The sequence below is a fragment of the Lactuca virosa genome, chromosome 8 (genome assembly GCF_052849685.1).
Source record: "Lactuca virosa cultivar CGN04683 chromosome 8, Lactuca_virosa_CGN04683_v6, whole genome shotgun sequence".
Lineage (NCBI taxonomy): Eukaryota > Viridiplantae > Streptophyta > Magnoliopsida > Asterales > Asteraceae > Lactuca > Lactuca virosa.
Window position 1 is genome coordinate 55,326,535 of NC_136433.1, and position 17,036 is coordinate 55,343,570.

At 40.5% G+C, this 17,036-nt stretch overlaps 1 protein-coding gene across 1 annotated transcript; it reads left to right on the plus strand.

Moving 5' to 3' along the window:
- The first annotated feature begins 3,941 nt into the window (after window positions 1–3,941).
- Window positions 3,942–4,538, plus strand: LOC145130361 (uncharacterized). The gene has a single exon (XM_079065175.1). The coding sequence runs from the start codon at window positions 3,942–3,944 to the stop codon at window positions 4,536–4,538; it is 597 nt and encodes a 198-aa protein (XP_078921301.1).
- The last annotated feature ends 12,498 nt before the right edge of the window (window positions 4,539–17,036 follow it).

Below are 17,036 nucleotides of genomic sequence, written 5' to 3' on the forward strand. Positions count from 1 at the left end.
ATATGAAATTGAGGCTACAACCATCAAACTCACATTTAATTATTTTAGTACTTTTGATTGGTATAAGAAGTAGATTAAAAATGGACTTCCAAAAGAATTTCTATAAGTATTTATAAAAAATATTTATAACACAAAGTTCCATGAGAGAATATATATATATATATATATATATATATATATATATATATATATATATATATATATATATATATATAATTATGAAAATAGTTTACATTATTTTTTGTTATAACATTTATAAATATTTTATATTATGGACATTTTTTTGTATCACTCAAATGATTGTGCAATTGTTTAAGAATATATTTATTAATTAAAGTTCTATAAAAATAAATATTTTACTAACTAATAGATCTTTTACAAAAAATCAAAATGAAAGATTAAAAATAAATAATGAATTATGAAGTAACAAAATTTTAATTTTGTTCATATTTATTTATATTTGTTTTTGGTTTTTGTTTACAAAATTTACCAATAAATTTGTTTTTTATGTTCAAAAAATCTCTTATGACATGCAATAATTGGTTGTAATTATATTTTTTAATATAAAAAAAATAAATAATTAAATGCTAACAAAATTAAAATCTAATTATCTTTATAAATCACTAAAAAAATGAAATGAAATGATGTTGATGATTTATTTAAGATTTTTAAGGTTTTTTTAGCGGTCTGTTCTTGAGTTTTTTGAAGGAAGGAAAGAGAGAGATTAAAAGGGATTAAGAGTAGGAAACATGTTCTCTAGTGTTTTTTTGGGAGAAAAGTGAAAGAATGGAAAAGATTTGAAGGGTGAGATCTTAGCTGCTTTACACATAAACCCATCCGTAAATTTTGAGCGGATTGGAAATGAAAGAAACAATTTACTGATTTTACCCTTATCTTCATCTCGCTTCTTCATTTGACGAGGCTTCATCGGGTGAACCCTAAACAGGGTAAAAACATCATTTGACAGTAAAGCTTATTTCCCTCCGCTTTAACTAAAGAACACATCTATCCCATCCTCTTTTTCCTTCCATATATTTTTTCCCCTTCCCTCCCTTTCATCTTCCCTTTTTAGATTTAAACTCAAGAACACAGCCAAAGGGCCCAACCGGAGTTCACCTATTAGAATGGACATATTGGGCCAATATCCGTTTATCCAGTAATGCAAAAGTTTTAATTTGGTAATGCATCTTCTTTAAATGACCATAGTGCCATGCTACTACTGTACATTCTAAGTCTCCAGTACATAAAATCAGGGTTAATTTCTTATGATCGCCCAAATATCCAAGCAATATAACAGGTTCACTTTTGTAGGTTGTTCGTCATCTTTATAACAAGTTCACAACCAAATAACATATTGCAATCAACAAGAGCACAATTTCAATCTATATTTGTAAAATAAGTTAATTGACTTAATTGGTAAAAATAAGTTAAATTACTAATTTGTTTTACTAAAATTAATTCATATTCCTTTTCATGATAGTTTTTAACCATATCTATTGTATTAGTTGTCAATAAAATTAAAATTATTAATGACTTTAGAAGATAAACTATCCTTATTTGTATATTTGGTCAATTTTATTTTTTATTTGTGTAATATTAACCACTCTTTTTTGTTTTTGGGTTATAAAACACATTAGATTTACCTACTATAGTAGGTGAAACCAGTTTTAGGGTATCATTTTCTTTGGCCAATATGATTTTTCCAACTATATCTTCAAGATAAAAAAAATGGATTGGTTTTATGCATTTAATAAAAGAAGCTCCAATCAAACCTTTATCCATTTAAAGGTCCTTTTTCTTTCTTTCTCGACTTTGTTTTTGTTTTCAATAGTTTTAAAGGAACGTTTTTAATTCGATATTTTTATTTTTACCGATCTGCCTGTTTATATACGAATTATAATCGTAGTAATATATTTTTGCTATTGAAGTTGCAAAGATCAATGTTATTTAATATTGGTTTTATATGGTATTTTGATTTTATTTATTTTACGTCCCTTTTACTTCAAATATTTAAGGAAGAAAATGGTCCTTTGGCATGTAGTATGACTAGGTAGGTCACATGGCACAATCAAATAAATCATAAAAATTTTGATTTTGGTGAATCTTGTTGGATATCATAATATTCGCTTTCATTGGTACATTAATTGACGAACATAAAACATAAAAAAAAACATTTCACAATTAAATAATAACTTTTAAACAACCAATTGTGACATCAAATTAAGAAAAAAAATGAAAAACAAAAACAAAATTGAAGGAGAAGATAAGATTTTTTTTAAACTTTTTACGCATCACATAATTCGCAATTATGTTGCCAAATAACTTTTTAAATTCTACTCACCACTAGAAAAAAAAAATCAAAATTTTCAAAAATTATGCATTTATTTGTGGTGTGATCATTTAAAAATCCATTTCGTAATAACAGTAAGACCTATTTACAAAGTAATTAAAAAAAAAAGCTGCACTCATCCACATTGACGCACTATGACTTTGATGTCTATCTAACTAACTCTTTGTTAGCGCAATTTAAAATAACCTTTTAAAATATTAGTTATAAACATTCTAAGATATATCCGTTTGCGGAAATTATAAGGTCCTATAAGTTAACATAAGTTAAAAATTTTAACAATCAAAATCTTAGGTCCTGTTTGATTTGTTGTTGACTCGGTCAGATCAGACCTATTTGGCTGACTCGGTCAGCTCATTGCGTTTGATATCATGATATATTGCATCTTACTCAACCATGAAGGTCTTACCCAGTCATCCAAAAAAAAGGCCGCTAACTGAAACAGAAAGACTCGTTCCCTTGTTTGCCCTTCTCCTTTGCAGTTCTCAAGCGTTCCTTCATCTTGCCTACCTCCGACATCTGCAAAGAAGAACAAATATCAACACCACTTTTGCCTTCTCTCACCGTCGCCTTCATCGTCCCCGTCCAACGCCGTCGTACCCACCGGTACCGCCTCCTCCTTCCCTACATCTGTCAGTATGTTTCTCCCTCTCTCAATCGATCTGAGATTATTCTTTAATTTGTGATTATTGCTCTGATTCATCCTCTTTGTGTTCTTGAATTTTGGATTATTGCAATGATTTACGCTCTGCATCACAATCGATTTTTATAAAGTTGGGCTCAAGTCGATTCAAAGTTAGCATCTCTTTGAATGGAATTCAATCTATGTTTATGCTTTGTAATTTTTCTTTAGTTTGTTATAAACTGATTTTTTATCAAAGAAATGGAAGAATGGTCAAAATAAAGTGATTCTGAATATCTTTGAAGACATCAAGCTTAAATTGATCGTGATTAAGAATGGATAGGGATTTAATAATGATGTGAGAATGAAATGGGGAATTCCCATTGAAAAAGATAATGGTTAATGTGATGAATTATCTTTTTATAACTATTTTTAGTTTATTTTTTGTTCTGTTGGAGTTTTTGGATGATGAAGTTACAGGGGAAAAAGAATTTGAAGGTTTTTTTGATGTTAATTCTTTCATTTCGGTGGGATCTTTACAGTGACATATTGAATAAACATTTTTGGTTATTGATTCGAAATTTTTTTTTGAGAAAAGGGCAGGTTTGTCTTTTTTTGATTAATTTCAAGATTAGCAAATATATGCAAGGTTTATTCAAAGTACTATGCTCATGGAACACCGCCCCCTGGGTGCGGTCGTGGTGCGGCCTAGACCGCACTCCCTAGGCCACATAAGCCACGAACACCGCCCCCTGGGTGCGGTCCAGGTGCGGCCTAAGGTGCACTGCGGCTTTTGGAGGGAGCGATCCATGGAAGAATTTGATTGGTTAGGCTCATTTGACCGTTGCAAACGGTAAAAAAATGAGTTTTTAATTTTTTTTTCTTTTAAACTTTAACATCTATTTAAACCATTCAACCTTTCACATTTTTTATATCTTTCTACTACATTACCTTTCAAAAAAAATAAAAAAAATGTCTTCGTCCGATTCTTCTGAAGAGTTTGATGTTATGTTCGATGTTGTTGTCGTTGCTGCTATATTTGCGGAACAAACGTATGAAGCAGCATGCAATAGGGCATCCGACAGTGCTGAACAGAGAACACGAAGATATATTTTTAGAAATCGTGAAGATGCAAACCAATGTTTGATACACGACTACTTTCAAGAAAATGCCATTTTTCAAGGATACTACTTTAGAAGGCGCTTTAGAATGTTCAAACCATTTTACGAACGTATAGTCGAAGATGTAACGAGGGAGTGTGATTTTTTCGAGCAACGGCCCGATGCTAGAGGTACATCCGGTTTCACCCCTTTACAAAAACGTACAGCTGCACTTCGTCATTTAGCATATGGCATCCCTCCTGATGCGTTGGCCGAGAGTTTTAGGATGCCAGCTAGGACCGCACGAGATAGTCTACACTATTTTTGCAAAACTATTATTCAGTTTTATGGTCCAAAATATTTACGTAAGCTTACACGCAATGACATCATGAAATTGCAATCTCATCATGCTAGCGTACATGACTTTCCTGGAATGTTAGGAAGTTTAGATTGTCTACATTGGGCATGAGAAAATTGTCCTACCTCACACCATGGTCAATTTACCCGAGGTGATCATGGGCATCCAACGGTCATACTTGAAGCGCTGGCATCACAGGATCAGTGGATTTGGCATGCTTTTTTTTGGTTCTCCTGGATCCCTCAATGACATTAACGTTCTTAATCGTTCACCTATATTTAACAATCTTAATCATTCACCTATATTTAACAACATATACGACGGATCTGTACCGGATTCTTCTTTCCAATTGCGTGGAACACCATATAAATATGGTTATTATCTAGTTGATGGGATCTATCCTGAGTATGTAATTTTTGTTAAATCGTTTACGTGTCCGAATGATACTCGTCGGAAAAAATTCAAGAAAGCTCAAGAAAGAGCTAGGAAGGATGTCGAGCGGGCTTTTGGAGCTCTCAAGAAACGTTGAATTATATTGAAAACACCAACAATTTTTCAGCGAGGAAAAAATGCATGAAGTCATGTATGCTTGTATAATACTGCATAATATGATTATCGAAATGAAGGAAGAACGATATGTGAGTATGATGAAGAGGAAACCATTCCCGCGACACAAGCAATAGAAATTGGGGGCAACGAGTACATTGAAAAGAGAACAGAGGTTCGTTACAATGAAACATTTCACAATCTTCGTATGGAGTTGGTGGAACACATTTACGGGATGCAACACATTAACCTTAATTTGGATCCGGAGGAGGACCCGGAAGACGAGTTCTCGGACGACTTCATGTAGTGTGTTTATTTTAAATCGTTTAATGTATGTTTTTTTGAGTTTATAGGTTTAAAATTTCTAGTGTTTTTATTTTATTTTAAAGTTTGTAGGATTTTTATTTGGGCAATGGAATGTAATGTTATTTTTATTTTGAAGTAATGAAATGAATGGTTTTTATTAAAAATATAGTATTTATTTAATTAAAAAATATAAAATAAAAAACCACAGTGTGGCACCACTCCTTGGATGTGGTATGAAACCACACTTTTGTGGTAATGGGTGAGGTGGCGCCTACGTGTCACTGCGGTTTCATGAGGGAGCGCGACACCACTTCTTCCAACCTTATAACACAATTTAATAAACCACGTATTTCGCGACATTCTCAAACTCCGTGCTACTCTAATAGCATCAAACTTTTTAAATTCTATTTACCACTAGAAAAAAAAAATCAAAATTTTCAAAAATTATGCATTTATTTGTGGTGTGGGTCATTTAAAAATCCATTTCGTAATAACAGTAAGGTCTATTTATAAAAAATAAAAATAAAAAAACGTTGCACTCATCCACATTGACGCAATATGACTTTACGTCTATCTAAGTAACTCTTTGTTAACACAATTTAACATTTTACCATATAGATTCCCTAATTAAATTTTTAAATATTTTTATTGGTTGAAATGCTATTGTTTTCCGAAAAAGCTGATTATATGTAGTTAATTATAGGTTGACTTTTTATAAATGTATCAACGAGGTGTCTAAAGGATGTCTTATTAGCAATACCCAAAATAAATTAGACAATAAAATGTCTAGTGAAAATACTTGGTGGTGATTTATTATGAGTAGGAAAAACAACAATCTACAAACTCAAATTAAACCTCCAAAAATTATTTGAGAACACCATAAATCAATTTAAGGTTCTTTTGACCCAAAACATCTCAAAATGATAGAGTATTAAGACTCAAACAACCAAAGTGTAAGATCCCATGGAAGATCACAAATGCAGAATTAAGAATTAACGCATAATTGATAAGACCCGGATTAACGATTAAGCACAAGTTGTATAGATAAAGGAGTAGTATAAAAATATAGAATCATGTGCTTGCTTGCTATAATACTCTCTCTCTCTCTCTCTCTCTCTCTCTCTCTCAAGAACTAGACTACTCATCTATACAATGGGAGCTCTCTCAACCTATACGAAGTAAACTATACAAGTATATATAGGCAATCACAACCTATAACCCATATCAAATAAGAGAAAGCCTAAGACACAATCCAATGAAGAGCTTTGCACCCTAACATTCTCCCCTTCAAAGCTTGGAATGGATGGCCCAACTTCAATTTCTAAAAAGAGAAACTTTGCGAATTAGACCTCAAGTGTGACAAAAATGGAGAAGCAATCAACAAATCTTGAAGTCTTTAATGACATTCTAATCTGGGATCTATAATGCAATACATTACAATCCAAAGCATCAAACGGCAACTTAAGTTCCTTGAGTATCCAAAACTCCAAGGTAAATTACCTAAGTCAGAGCATAAAAGCACATCCTAAAATCTTCATCAAGACCAAACCCTTTATAAAAACAAACCATTTCAGAAAATCAAATTTAAATCACTTCATAATCAACTCCCTCTCAAGGTTACATCAGTCTTCAATCGTAAATGATCATTCGTCAAATATGAATATCCAAAAACTTTCGATTTCGAATACCCATATCATAATTTTTCCCATTTTTTTTATAATCGAAACATGATTATAAAACTATAAATGGGAATGAGAAAGTGCTCAGTGTGGATTTGGCAATACAATCCTCCCACTCGATATGTGACAAAAATGAGAAGCATTAAAACCAGAAAACCTAAAAAATATGACAATTTTCATAAACTTGACTTCCTGTACCACTTTGACTTCAAAATGAACAAAATCTGTTCATGTTGCTAGATAACGTTTTGTAAAAAGAATATTCTTGAAATTCCAAAAAATCTCCAAAAGTTGCAAATACTTAAATGTCTATACGAACCACAACAAACAATGTGAATCATCCTCTTCCCATCGAATCATAGGCTTCCCATATGAACCACTCACTTACCATCGAAGCATAGGCTTCCTATACAGAATACTCACTTCCCAACGAAGCATAGGCTTCCTATACAGAATACTCACATCCCATCGAACTGTTGTTTTCGTTCTCAAACCTTAAACCTCTTCCCATTAAATCTTCGATACCCAATCCTTCGTCCTAAAATCCTTTAACCACGATGCTTGATTTTGACCTCTCGATATTTGACCACTCAATATCTAATCAATCGATCTGCTACTCGATATCTAAACACTAGTATTCGTTACAATTACAATTACGAGCACACATCAACACTCGTATCAGCCACTCGATATTTAAGAAGAAAAAGAGTGCCGATAACACCATGCCTGCTTTAATTGTGCAGGAAAAATATGTTGAGAATGAATTTGGAGGCGTAGAGGTCTGGTCAACCGATTCCGAATATGAAGACGTTCGCATGCCTACTCATGGTAAGAGTTTTGTTTCGAAAGAAGAGAGCTCGCTGCTTGGAGGTAGATGGTTGATGGTGACGAGCAATGTATCACATATGCGAGGTTATACTATTGATAGCGATTGTGGAGCAGATAATGGACGTGGGGATGATAGCTGCTTCGCTACAAAGCTAGTTCTTGAGCAAATCAGCGAATGTGAACAGATGATCAACAAGGTAAACTCTATTCTCGAATCTCTTAATATACCTTTGTCCATATATGAAACTGAACTAAATGACTTAAGATACACTTTTTCAAGCTTTAGTGACAGTTTAAAAAGAACTCGTTTGACGAACTCTAATCTAACCGATCGAATCAGCAGGGTTTCGTCAAAGAGTGAGGAGAGACACATGTGGACAGAGAAGATAGAGTCCAGTTTATCTAAGTCTAGGGATCAATTAATTTGCTTGCAACGGGATAATTTACTGCTTTTGAAACAATGTAATATTTTCAGTTTGATTGCGAAAAGGCTTTATTTTAATATTACTCAGTTGCACCTTGATTGTGAGATTGGTGAGAAATTTCACAAAATGATCTTACCATTCCTTGAATTAAAGGAAGACGAAATTGACGCCGATTGTTACCAATGTGAATCCATCATTTCATCTGATGAAACTTCAGATGCTTACAGGATAGGTCTGGACAAAATTGAATCATACATTAAGTCCAAAGACCATAAGAACATGTCAAAGCAGCTTTTTGATGAAAATGACAAAAGGCAGATTAAATCTGATACTATGCAAAAGTTCGACTTATTAAGTGCCAAGTTAAGTTCAGATAACAAAATTAATGTTGAAAATACATCTGAATTTGATGAGGACAGTGATATGAGCGAAATCTCTGTCGAGGATGAGTTGACTGTTCGGAATTTGTTAAAAGCGAATCTGAACCTGCGAAAGATCTTATCTCTGAAAATTCTGTTGAAATCGCACGCTTTTCTGAAAATAAATCAAAGATTTTAAAAGAAAAAGCAACTGTATTCCCAAAGGTTGAAACTGTTCCTAACCAGGTTTTCGCAACCATGGGTCTAAACAAAAATCAAATTGTTGAATTAACGTCCCTGGTTGATGACGATAACAAAGATGGATGTAACGAGCACTTCTGGTCTGCCCCAATAGACAATGCAGAAGAAACTAAGGTTCTGTCGGAAAAGACTTCTTGGAGAGTGAAAGGAAGATACGTAGCAGAACCACTCAATAATTGCTCAAGCTATGAAAAAGGGGAATCCAAGTAGAACCAAGGATGTTCCAAGTGAAAAGTCATCAGTGCAAAACCACACTTCAGTCAGAAAGCCGAAACTTAAGGGTAACGTTCACAAGCCATCCGAGCAGTTCGCAGCTCAGAACGGCAAAGGAATGTGAGATACAACTAAAATCTCAAAGAAAGGAAACAGTTTTGGCAATCCAAGAATCCCAACTTTGTTCGAAATGAAAAAATGTCGGATCGAAATGCGAAAGTCGCCTCACATGCGAACCCTAGGAGCTCCTCGCAAAATCACTCTCGCAATTCACAGGATTCTGAAAGGAGAGTTTTTCAAAAACCTACTTTTTCAAATCCAAAGAAGCCAGTGGAGAAATCAAAACCTCATCACTCTCAAACCATGAATGCTTCGTCTTATACCAAAACATCGAAAGTGTAACACCCTAAATTTCAAAACAATTTTTCACTTTTAAAAATATAATTTCATTCATAAATATTCTCAAATCTCAATGTATCACATATCCACTCCATAAAAACACATCCCAAGATCAAAATGGGTAAAAATCCAATAGTGTGTACTGATCATGCCGGCGCCTTCCCGCGATCCTCACTGGTACCTGAAACACATAACACAAGACACTGTAAGCATAAATGCTTAGTGAGTTCCCCAAAATACCACATATAACACATATTAGCCACTCGAGGCTATGACTCTGTGAACCCTCCGGTCCTAACTCTGTGGACCTCCGGTCCTAACTCTGTGGACCCTCTGGTCCTAACTCTGTGAACCTTCCGGTTCTAACTCTGTAACTCTGGAACATACACGGCATGAATCACATAGAAATAATGCAGTGTATCACAATCATATAAATAGCATACAAGATACTCTGTCACATAACTCTAATTACCACTCTAGGTAAAGTATAGTGAGAAGACTCACCTCGGGTAACTCGGTAAACCTCGAGCTCTGAAATACTGCACTAGCCTTCGCCTAATCACATAAATAATTACTCTAATTAATACAACTTCTAAAGGCTAGGCCAACCCCTCTCTATAAGTTCTCTAAGAAGGGTAAAAGACCATTCTACCCCTCTAATGGCTCATAAGTCCAAACACTGACTAAACCCTAAAAGTCAACAAAAGTCAACGGTCAACATTGACCGGACTCGCCGAGTGCACTAGAGTGACTCAGCGAGTACATGCCTGTCCTCTTCATCCCTGTCCTCACTTGACTCGCTGAGTCAACCCTATACTCCACGGGTCGTCACAGTTCGCGAGTCGCGGGTCAACCCGACTCGACTCGTCGAGTCCCTTATGGGCTCGGCGAGTTCCTCCCATGAAAACTCTCAAAAGATCTCTTGAGGTCAGATCTGCTTCACCAACCAGTAGATCCAACCTTCTAACACTCGAAAGTCACATAAAGGTTCAAACTTTACGTTCATGCAATGCTTATAACACCAAAAATGAAGGAATAACCATTTAAATGGGGTTTTACTCTCAAGGCTCACATGAAAGCTCATAAAGCTGGAAGCTTGGGACCTTTTGGACCTCTCCTGGTCCAGATCTATCATCTATACCCAAAGGGACCTCATGTGCTTCACAATCTAAGATCAAAATTATGCAAAGGAAACCCTACATTCAAGGAATCTATCAAATACACGAATTGGGAAGGAACTTGTACCTCAAAACGTGAATCTCAGTGTGAACAACACATATCCAAGCTCCACAATCAGCCTAGCTTGTTCTACCTCCTTCCTTCTTGCTAAAACACACAAGAAATGGTGAGTTAGTCTTCCTCTTGCACCACAAACGATCTCTCTGCTCTCTAGGGTTTCTCAGGGGTGAAGTGGCTGCAAATGGAGGCCATAAAGGCCTTTAAATAGGGCTCAGGCCCTGAGATTTAGGGTTTCACTTTACAGCGCGGACTCGCCGAGTCCACGCATCGACTCGTCGAGTCCCTCATTAATCCAGACAAGAATTCACGATTCTACTCGGCGAGTCTGAGCGCCTACTCGTCGAGTCCCTCCCTAAAAATCAAGGTAAATACTTAAAATAAGATACCTGGGAATCCGGATGTTACAATTCTCCCCCACTAGAATCAAACTTCGCCCTCGAAGTCTTGCTCAGCAAACAACTCTAGATGCTGCTCCCGCATCTCCAACTCCGGCTCCCAAGTCAGCTCGGGCCCTTTCCAATGTTGCCACTGGACCTGCACCAGGGGCACCTCCTTGTTCCTCAGAACCTTGATCTTCCGATCCCGGATCGCGATTGGGCTCTCAACATAATTTAGACTCGCATCCACCTGAATATCCTCCAGCGGCACTACCACCGACTCGTCGGCTATACACTTCCTCAACTGAGACACGTGGAAGGTATCATGAATCTGGCTCAACTCCGTAGGTAGCTCCAACCGATATGCTACCTTGCCCACCCTCGCGGTCACTCTGAACGGCCCGATATACCGGGGCCCCAACTTGCCCCTCTTCCTGAATCGAATCACTCCTTTCCAAGGAGACACTTTCAGGAGCACGAAGTCTCCCACCTGGAACTCAAGCTCGGATCGTCGCCTATCCGCATAACTCTTCTGGCGACTCTGAGCCGTCGACAACCTCTATCTAACCTGTTGTATCTGCTCGGTCGTATGGAGCACTATCTCAGTGCTGCCCATCACGCGCTGCCTTACCTCTCCCCAGCAAATGGGAGTCCGACATCTCCTCCCGTACAACAACTCGAAGGGAGGCATACCAATACTCGAATGGTGGCTGTTGTTATAAGAAAACTCAGCCAACGGCAGATACGTGTCCCAACTTCCCCCGAAGTCCAACACACATGCTCAGAGCATGTCCTCGAGCGTCTGAATCGTACGCTCACTCTGTCCGTCCGTCTGGGGGTGGTAAGCGGTACTGAAATGCAGCCTCGTACCTAGCTCCTCATGGAACTTCTTCCAGAACTTGGAAGTGAAACGTACATCTCGGTCTGACACAATCGAGACCGGTACTCCATGACGCGATACCACCTCCCTCACATACAACGCTGCCAATCTCTCTGCAGAAGAGCTCTCACTGATAGCAAGGAAATGAGCGCTCTTCGTCAGCCGGTCGATAATCACCCAAATCGCATCGACACCCCTCGCGGTCCTTGGCAATTTGGTGATAAAATCCATGGAAATTTGTTCCCACTTCCACTGGGGAACCTCAAGTGGCTGCAACTTTCCGTGCGGACGCTGGTGCTCAGCCTTAACCCTGCGACAGGTCAAGCACCTCTCAACAAACCATGCTACATCCCTCTTCATACAGGGCCACCAGTAATCTTTCTTCAGATCCAAATACATCTTAGTGGCCCCGGGATGGATCGAGAACCTCGATCGGTGCGCCTCCTCCAGCAAAATGGTGCGCGTCCCGCCTGCATACGGCACCCAAATCCGACCCTGAAAGGTCATAAGCCTACGGCTATCGGTAACGAACTCATGTACCTGTCCAATCACCCGCTCTCTCTTGCGGTTTTCCGGTCTCACCGCCTCTGCCTGGGCCTCCCGAATGGTGTCCAACACCGGAGTCATCACTGTCAATCTCAAACAAACATCTCGTATCGGGGCACTCTCCGCCCTGCGACTCAGGGCATCAGCTACAACATTAGCTTTGCCCGGGTGGTACAGGATCTCACAATCGTAATCCTTTACCACGTCCAATCATCTCCTCTGGGGCATATTCAGATTGGGCTGATCCATAAAATACTTCAAGCTCTTGTGGTCCGTGTATATGGTACACCGAACCCCATATAAATAGTGACGCCAGATCTTGAGGGCGAACACCACTGCCCCCAACTCCAGATCGTGGGTGGGATACCTCGTCTCATGAGGCTTCAGCTGCCTCGATGCATACGCTATCACATGCCCCCTCTGCATAAGTACTGCACCCAACCCTGATATCGATGCGTCACAATACACCACAAAATCCTCCATCCCTTCCGGGAGGGCTAACACCGGGGCTTCGCATAACCTCTGGCGAAGTGTCTCAAATGAGGTCTGCTGCTCCGGTCCCCACGAAAAAGCCACACTCTTCCGGGTCAACCTGGTGAGAGGCACGTCGATCTTGGAGAAATCCCTGATAAATCTCCGATAGTAGCCAACCAACCCTAGAAAACTCCTGATCTCGGTGGGCGATCTCGGCACCTCCCAACTCATCACCGCCTCAATCTTGGCCGGATCGACCAATATCCCATTCTGGTTGATGAGGTGTCCTAAGAACTGGACCTCTTGTAACCAGAAATCGCACTTGGAGAATTTGGCATAAAGCCTCTCCGATCTCAGAACTCCGAGGATCTCCCTCAAATGCTCCTCATGCTGCTCTCTGGATCTCGAATACACCAGTATGTCGTCTATGAATACAATCACCGATCGATCCAACATCGGTCTGCACACCCTGTTCATGAGATCCATGAACGTTGCCGGTGCGTTGGTGAGCCCAAAAGGCATCACCACGAACTCGTAATGCTCATAACGAGTCCTGAACGCCGTCTTCTGGATATCCTCATCTCGCACCCTCATCTGGTGATATCCAGACCTCAAGTCTATCTTGGAGAACCAAGATGCTCCCTGCAACTGATCGAACATATCATCAATTCTCGGCAGTGGGTAACGGTTGTTGACCGTTAACTTGTTCAACTCCCGGTAATCAATGCACATCCGGTGTGAACCATCCTTTTTCTTGACAAAAAGGATCGGCGCTCCCCACGGCGAGCTACTCAGTCGAATAAACCCCTTCCCCAGCAGCTCCTGAAGCTGCGAGGATAACTCCTGCATCTCTGGCGGCGCAAGGCGATAAGGCGCCTTGGCGATAGGCGCTGCCCTCGGAACCAAATTGATGCGGAAGTCTACCTGCCTCTCGGGAGGCACGCTCGGCAACTCCTCGGGGAAAACATCCGGGAACTCACGTACTATCGGGACCTCATCAACCGACCTCGGTCTCTCTGCATCTACTCTCGTATCCACCACATAAGCCACAAACCCACTACAACCCTGCTGTAGGCTCTGCCTCGCTCTAGCGGCCGAACAAAATGCTGACCCAGAACGGGTACCCTCGCCATAAACTGTAAGAACTCCCCCACTAGGGTCTCGTATGGTCACCAACTGTCGCTCGCAGTCGATAACCGCTCCAAACCTGCTCAACCAGTCCATGCCCACGATGACACAGACATCTCCCATCGTAATCGGGACCAAATCAATCGGAAACTCAACGCCAAAGATCTCGAGTACACATCCTCAGATCACGTAAGTGGCATACACCGCTCTCTCGTCAGCTATGGAAACTCGCAAAGGTCGACTCAACGCCTCTCGACAGATACTGATGTGCTGACTAAAGGCTAACGACACAAAAGACCGAATCGCACCCGAGTCAAATAACACCAAAGCAGGTACAGAACTCACAAGAAACGTACCTACGCATATCATAATATAAGCATAAGACCATAATCTCAAAATAAATAGATGAAAGAACACATACCCGCCACAACATCTGGCGCTGCGCGGACCTCCTCCGCTGTCAACTGGAAGGCTCTCCCGCGAGCCTTTTGCGCCTCGGCCTTCGCTGGCCGACTCTCTGCAGCTCGAACGGTAGCAGGGGCAGATCCATGTGATGCTCCCTGGGCTGACCCCCGCAACTGCGGACACTCGGCCTTCCGGTGTCCGGTCTGGTTGCAGTGGAAACAGACTGCAAACCCCTTGGGGCAATCCTTGGCCATGTGCCCCTCCTTGCCACACTTGTAGCAAGACCCTGCTCTGCAAATCCCCTCATGACTCTTGCCGCACTTGCCACAAGTGCAGCTCTTCTGGTTTCCTGATCTCGAATCGGCGGGCTTGGCCCGCTTGGCTACCGGCTGGGACTGTGCCGGTCGCCGATCCCTCCCTTGAGACTCCGCCTCCTCCCTGGCCTGAGTCTCGAGCTTAATCTCCCTCTTCCGGGCATTTTCCTGAAGTTCGGAAAATGTCCGGTACAACGAGTTCGCCACGAACTCGCGGATGTCTCTCCTCAAAATGCTCAAATACCGACTCATGCGTGCCTGCTCGGAAGACACGTACTCAGGGCAGAACATCGCCCTCTCATGGAACATCCTGGTGATTATTGTAACAGACTCGGTACCCTGCTTGAGGGTCAAGAACTCCTGGGCCAAACGTTCCCTTTCCACCGGGGGAACGTACTCATCACGAAACATAGCGGTGAACCTCTCCCAGGCCACCGCGGCAAGCTCTGCAGGAGAGTAGTGCGCTGCCACAAACTTCCACCAGTCCTTCGCTCCCAAGCGAAGCTGGTTCAGCGCGAACCGAACTCTCAGATGCTCCGGACAAGAACACGTATAGAAGCATCCCTCAATATCAGAAATCCATCTCATCGCAACGATCGGATCCTGCGTCCCATCAAACTCTAGTGGCTTCGTGTTGCTGAATTCTCGGTACAGCAACGAGTCACCCCCCTGTGGTCTCGCAGCAGCGACGGCTGCGGTGGCTGCAGCAACAGCAGCATCAGTAAGAGCAGCGTAACGCTCGTCAAAAGTCTCGATCAGGGTGGTCTTGATAGACCCAAACATCTTTGGTATCTCGGCTCGGATGGCAGCAGCCACCTCCTCATCAATCAACCTACGGATCTCCTCATCACTGGTACCACTGGTACCACTGCCTCCTGGGTGGTGGCGCGTCCCAACCATGATGTCTCTGAAATATAACACAAAAGAAATCAGAGACTCGCTCGATTATACTCGCACTCGATACCCAACCCTACTTGCTCTTTAGTACCTTAAGGATTCTTACTTGGACTGCTCACCGATCCGGTGTTTCCAGTAGTACGGGCCCTTATACTACCTTTCACAGCGCATCGGTATTCACCCCAAGTCCTCCTCCTAGGATCCCAGATCACAAGTACTCTATATCTCACTAAACTAAGGCTACTCTCCGGTAGACCACTCATAAGCTCCTCGCTGCTACCTACTTACTCTCGAAGTATCTCATAGTAGCAATAACTCCTAGGCTAAGGCATCACAAATTAGACCCACTCTAGTCCTAACCATGAATACCTAGCCTACTCTAGCATACATAACATACCACATAATATCTCATAACACATAATGTAAGGGTATTTTGGGAAATCACCGTTCGGGCGCTGGCTGATCGTACACACTGCTCTGCTCTGCTCTTTTCAAAATCCTTTTACTCTTTTAGAAAAATTTTGGTTTATTACGAAAAATTCCTCAAATCCTCAGTTTGAGTTCAAATGCGCTCGAAGGTGCATCCGAATCCCTCAAACCAAGGCTCTGATACCAACTTGTAACACCCTAAATTTCAAAACAATTTTTCACTTTTAAAAATATAATTTCATTCATAAATATTCTCAAATCTCAATGTATCACATATCCACTCCATAAAAACATATCCCAAGATCAAAATGGGTAAAACTCCAATAGTGTGTACTGATCATGCCGGCGCCTTCCCGCGATCCTCACTGGTACCTGAAACACATAACACAAGACACTGCAAGCATAAATGCTTAGTGAGTTCCCCAAAATACCACATATAACATATATTAGCCACTCGAGGCTATAACTCTGTGGACCCTCCGGTCCTAACTCTGTGGACCCTCTGGTCCTAACTCTGTGAACCTTCCGGTTCTAACTCTGTAACTCTGGAACATACACGGCATGAATCACATAGAAATAATGCAGTGTATCACAATCATATAAATAGCATACAAGATACTCTGTCACATAACTCTAATTACCACTCTAGGTAAAGTATAGTGAGAAGACTCACCTCGGGTAACTCGGTAAACCTCGAGCTCTGAAATACTGCACTAGCCTTCTCCTAATCACATAAATAATTACTCTAATTAATACAACTTCTAAAGGCTAGGCCAACCCCTCTCTATAAGTTCTCTAAGAAGGGTAAAAGACCATTCTACCCCTCTAATGGCTCATAAGTCCAAACACTGACTAAACCCTAAAAGTCAACAAAAGTCAACAGTCAACATTGACCGGACTCGCC

Coding starts and splice junctions, on each gene's coding strand:
- LOC145130361 (XM_079065175.1), top strand. CDS start 3,942: ATGTCTTCGTCCGATTCTTCTGAAGAGTTTGATGTTATGTTCGATGTT.